The 2500-nt window shown below is 41.2% G+C and overlaps 1 protein-coding gene across 1 annotated transcript in view; it reads left to right on the plus strand.

The window, feature by feature from the left end:
• The window catches only part of baiap2l2a (BAR/IMD domain containing adaptor protein 2 like 2a), a gene marked incomplete at both ends in the record, with an annotated part of 24943 nt that overhangs the window by 11040 nt on the left and 11403 nt on the right, over positions 1-2500 (plus strand). Inside the window, 2 exons of the mRNA XM_080723221.1 lie at positions 106-167; positions 666-737. Of these exons, the coding sequence (XP_080579347.1) occupies positions 106-167; positions 666-737 (134 nt within the window). The remainder of the gene's footprint in view (positions 1-105; positions 168-665; positions 738-2500) is intronic.

Here is a 2500-nt window from a genome sequence, read left to right on the forward strand (position 1 = left end):
AACTACTTATCAATAGAGATATGCATATTAAATGCCAAGAATTAAAAGTTATATTTCGTGGCATACTGTACTGTACCTAATAGTCATATCCTCATTCTCTTTTAGGAGATGTCCTGATTCAGATCTCCGAGAACCAGAGGAGACTCACCACGGAGCTAGAAGGAGTTGTAGGTCACACAGACACATGTCCATGACTCCATGACCACCATTTAATGCAGTGGTTCTCAACCTGTGGGTCGAGTCCCCCAGGGGGGTCCCCAAATTATTTTGGGGGGTCCCCAGATGATTAACTTAATGTGCAACATTGTTTTATCACTCAACAGTAAACACACCATCATAAAGTTTTTAGTGTATAGACTGGGGTAACTGCGCATTTCTAAAGTGGCAATTTAAGGACTTTTTAATACCTCTAAAATGACAAATTGCGTCAGAAATTGTGAAAATAGCAGATCTACATGCCCACAACGGCTTGCGATAGAACCATGTTATACAACATGTAATGCCTCAACTCTTAGTGCTCGTCAGGGAGGGGGAGTCCCCACTTAAAATATGTTTATTTTGGGGGTCACGGCCTGAAAAGGTTGAGAACCACTGTTTTACTGTACGTCCATACTGTATGATGCTCCCCTGGTGTTTCCTACATGATGGTCCATGTCTCCTTACAGTTCCGCTGGTTCCACAGTGAGGTGCTTCAGGATATGGACAACAACATTAGACTGGACAAAGACTACATATCAGTAAGTCAGGGCCTTGGGAAGGGGGATGAAGACATCGAATGAGACCATTGAGCTCTATAAGCTCACAATGCGTCATGATGAGTGTTATTAAAGAAATATGGATCATAAATCCATAACCAGAAGAATTAATTCACACTGAAATAAGACTCAGAGACAGCCCAGGACTATATTCGTAAATTGTTGTATTGGAGAGAACAGACAGGTGACATACAGTAACAACGGTATATATGAATCACAGTAGATGACCTGGAACCCTTTGATTGGTTCCTTGAGAATGTGACAAGACAGAAACCCTATTGGGGCTAGGCCTTATAAAGTCTCGCGAGGCCAGACTGTTGCCTCTGCGATTTGGGCAAATGCTCCCGGCATACAGTCTGGCAAACGGAAATAGAAACGATGAGTGCGAGATTAACGGATGTGTCGCAACCGCTCCCTTGGTGCAGTAGCAATAACATGTCCTACTGGAAGCGTTATGTCTCCTTTCAATATTTCTGGGGGCGTTATTTCGTCTTTCTCTGGTGTTGTTGGTGTTTCCTCCATGATGTTTTAAAACGTTTTCTTAACTATACACCCATAACAAGAATAGGCCGTTCGAATGACTTTGTCTGAGCTATTGTGTTTCTGTTATGTTTCCAATGGGACTACAGTTCAGTGCAGCAGTGGCTACTTCCGATACTCGTCGTTCGGGAGCTGCCGTTCCAGACTCTATAGCATTCGGAGATTGTGGAATAGTTGTCTGGCTACGCGAGACTAGGCCTTATATAACCCAAACATGATCTGGTAGTCATGGTACCCACAGTCACAATAACCTGTAATTCAAAACAGTTTCTCACAGAATATGACTTCATGGTCATATGAGCCTCATACTGTACTTGGATCATAAATTATCCATCAATGCGACACATTGCAAGCTTGTAGATCAGCTATTTTCGGAGCACAACATTGGTGTTCGCCGTAATATAGCCTATACTGTAAACTAGCATCATAAAGAAATATCAGTTTTTGTGAACCAAACAGTTTTATTGAAACTATTCTGGGCTCTGGGAATATGAAGAGCAGACCTGCTGTGATTTATTTTCTTTTTTTTAAGAATCGTTACGAGAGCCTGCTGTGTTGTCCTTGAAATGCAAATTTCTTCTTGATAGGTTAAGTTTACTTTTCATTATGGCAACCACTGAGTTCATTAACAACATTGGGAATAAAGAGCTTTGTTTAAGTGAAAATGTATTATTTTTGTAAAGCAAAATGATTTACCAGTGAAAACGAAATAAATAAATAAATAAGTAAAGTGCGGTCCTTGGAGTGCAGATCTCAGCCAAGCTTGGTTGCCTAACTAGAGGCGTTGTCAGTCGTGACTCCTGGGGTCAGGGAAATAGAGTTTGTATGACAGATGGTGCTGCTGTTCACGCTTCTGGAGTTTTTAATAAAATCATTAGGATTAATAGCAAAAAAGAAAAAGAAAAAAAAATAGGTTTTCTTGACAGGCAGAAATGGGTGAGGCCTAGATGGCCATGTGCTATATAGGCCAAAACGTGAAGGCTGATTTAAAAATAAATAAATAAAATGTGGCGGAAGTTATTCTGTAGCCTATTGGAGGTGTGCATCATGTAAAGTGTCACACAGATCGTTCAGAGATTAGCTGCTCTCTCTCTCTCTCTCTCTCTCTCTCTCTCTCTCTCTCTCTCACACACACACACACACACACACACACACATACTGGTTTTTATGATTTGTGGGGACCACAATGATGAAAAGGGTGGTCC

Source organism: Nannobrachium achirus, assembly GCF_963921795.1.
Source record: "Nannobrachium achirus genome assembly, chromosome: 4".
Classification (NCBI taxonomy): Eukaryota; Metazoa; Chordata; class Actinopteri; order Myctophiformes; family Myctophidae; genus Nannobrachium; species Nannobrachium achirus.